Here is a 2,434-nt window from a genome sequence, read left to right as displayed (position 1 = left end):
ACACACACACACACACACACACACACACACACACGCACACACACAATACCACCATACTCACATGCTCCAGTAAATGCTGCATGACGTGTGTGTGGTTGAACAGCGCCGCCCTGTGTAGAGGCGTCATCTTCATGGCGTCCGTGGTGAACACAGCGGCGATAAAATTGTCTCTCTGCATGCTCTCCATTAGCTTGATCATTTCCATGTTGCCTTGTGCGCACGCGAAGTGGAGGGGCGTCGAACCATCGTCCTGGGGGTAGAGTTTTTTTCTTCTAAGTTTTAGTAAGAATTTGACAGTGCTCGCAACACAAATGTTTTATGTTTAGAAACAAAATTTAAAAAAAGTTTAGTCACAGTTTTACGGCATGTGCAACACAAACAGGTCATGTAGACTCTAAGGGAGGGAGATTAGACGTGTCACTAGAGAGTGACTTACGTACAACAGAAAGAGAAATAATATGGACAACATATGTTTGATAGAAAAGGAGGAGGAAACCCTACCACGACAACAGTCAAATACCCATATGGGGATTGTAGAAATAGTGACAGTATGGAAAGTAAGAGAGATACATGTATATCGAATATTAATGATAATAAATGACATTTATATAGCGCTCAACCCCGAATAAAGTACACAGGCTCTGAGCGCTTTACAATACAGTACAACATACAATAGTAACATAAAACGTTGTGTTCTGACTAAAGAAAATTATTCCAAATGTTCATCTTATTAATTTAAAAGCAGAAACGACTTCAGCTGATATTTGAATGGCTCAAAAGATTTGATCTCTCTTAAAGTACTTGGTAAAGCATTCCAGATCTTGGGGCTTTGATTTTCAAATGCCCTTCCACCCATTGTTTTGAGTTTCATAGATGGTAAAATAAATTTATTTTTGTCAGCTGATGACCTTAAACTGCGAGATGGAATGTACAGTCTCAAAAGATTTGATAACTATGATGGTGCATTATCATTCAAACATTTGTGACATAGGGTGGCCAACTTGTACACAATCCTTTTCTCAACAGGAAGCCAATGCAAAGTTCGTAAAAGAGATTTAGCAGAGTCTCGTTTTCTTTTCCGTAAAGCTAAGCGTGCAGTATATTAATACTCATAATATTTTAACAAGTAATACTATTATGGACTCTTGCTGTGAAAGTTGGTTTGCAATGACATAGTATATTATAATGATGACAATAAGATTCAATTATCATGTAAATCAATGTACTCGTAAAAACCGAAAAAAAGAGGCGAGACCACCGTATTTAACGTCCATGTCTGATGTGTGTAAATTCTCTTTCCCAAGAATACAACGTTGGACCGAGCTGAGCTTCGAACTCAAAAACCGACGATTTTACGATTACGGGTCCGACAGCCTAACCAATAGACTTATACCGACTCCACAAACCAGTGATAGAACAACATTTTTCCTATATTGTCCACAAAGGGTTTGACTAATAGGCACATCCTTGAACTAGTGACAACCCAAGAAGTTCAGAATGTTTCAGAATACTCTCAGGTCTGCTAAGGTGATAATACAGATTGTAAAGCACATTATTATTATGGTAACTTTTAAGGACAAGCGGGCTAACCCATATTTCGGGGGTTTCCAGAAATCTTGACCTACACCAAAAATGAGCATTGCCCTACCTATAGGAGAAGTTTGGTTTCATTGGTGTGTATATTTGTTTGGTTATAGAGAAAACTCTCCTTGCCTTTTAAAGAAAGTGAACAAGGGGCAAACACTTTACCTTCGATTTTCTCAAAACTGCATTTGTCGAGATAGCCCTCATGTGCTTAAAAGCGACCATAATGTAACCTGCTGATGAGTTGGAATACAAAATTAATGCTATCTACTATATTATACATATATTGTTACAGTAAATAGAAAAAATCCCTAATCAATTGTCTGGGGACACTGGGTCCATGGTCCCTTCCTTACCTGTTGAGCCTTCACCGACGCCCCGGCCTTCAAGCACACAGTGACAGCCTGAGGGAGAGATTAAGTAGATGACTTTGTTACAGTTGTTTTTCTGTATTGGTTTAACGCCCAGCTAGAAACACGTTACGTCATAACGTAGGCTGAGCAATTGCTTCAGATCTTGACGGTCGGAGAACTTATGGGTTCAGATGGAGGAAGTGAAGGAGAAAGAAATGAAAGAATGACGAAAGCTAGATTCTATATAAGAAGAAAAATAAGAAATCAGATTACACTGGATTGCGGTTTCTGATATACAGCCAATGAGATCAGTTCTGATAGTGAAAGTGTTTCCCCACTTTGAGCATTTGCAACCTTCATTTCCACTTATGGATAGATATGCGAAGCTCGCGAGCTGCTCTTTTGGCTTCATTATTTCTACAAATGACAACTAACGATAATAATAATAATAACAACGATAACAATAACAACAACAACAATAGTAAAAATAATAATAA

General features: G+C 38.4%; 1 protein-coding gene across 1 annotated transcript in view; it reads right to left on the bottom strand.

Moving 5' to 3' along the window:
• LOC101859749 (transient receptor potential cation channel subfamily A member 1) overlaps nucleotides 1–2,434 on the bottom strand; it is a gene marked incomplete in the record, with an annotated part of 51,425 nt that overhangs the window by 21,182 nt on the left and 27,809 nt on the right. The window contains 2 exon segments of the mRNA XM_035970528.1: nucleotides 62–250; nucleotides 1,941–1,988. Of these exon segments, the coding sequence (XP_035826421.1) occupies nucleotides 62–250; nucleotides 1,941–1,988 (237 nt within the window).

Source organism: Aplysia californica, unplaced genomic scaffold (assembly GCF_000002075.1).
Source record: "Aplysia californica isolate F4 #8 unplaced genomic scaffold, AplCal3.0 scaffold00012, whole genome shotgun sequence".
Classification (NCBI taxonomy): domain Eukaryota; kingdom Metazoa; phylum Mollusca; class Gastropoda; order Aplysiida; family Aplysiidae; genus Aplysia; species Aplysia californica.
Note: the sequence above shows the minus strand (reverse complement) of the source record. Positions and strands in the feature narration are given on the sequence as shown.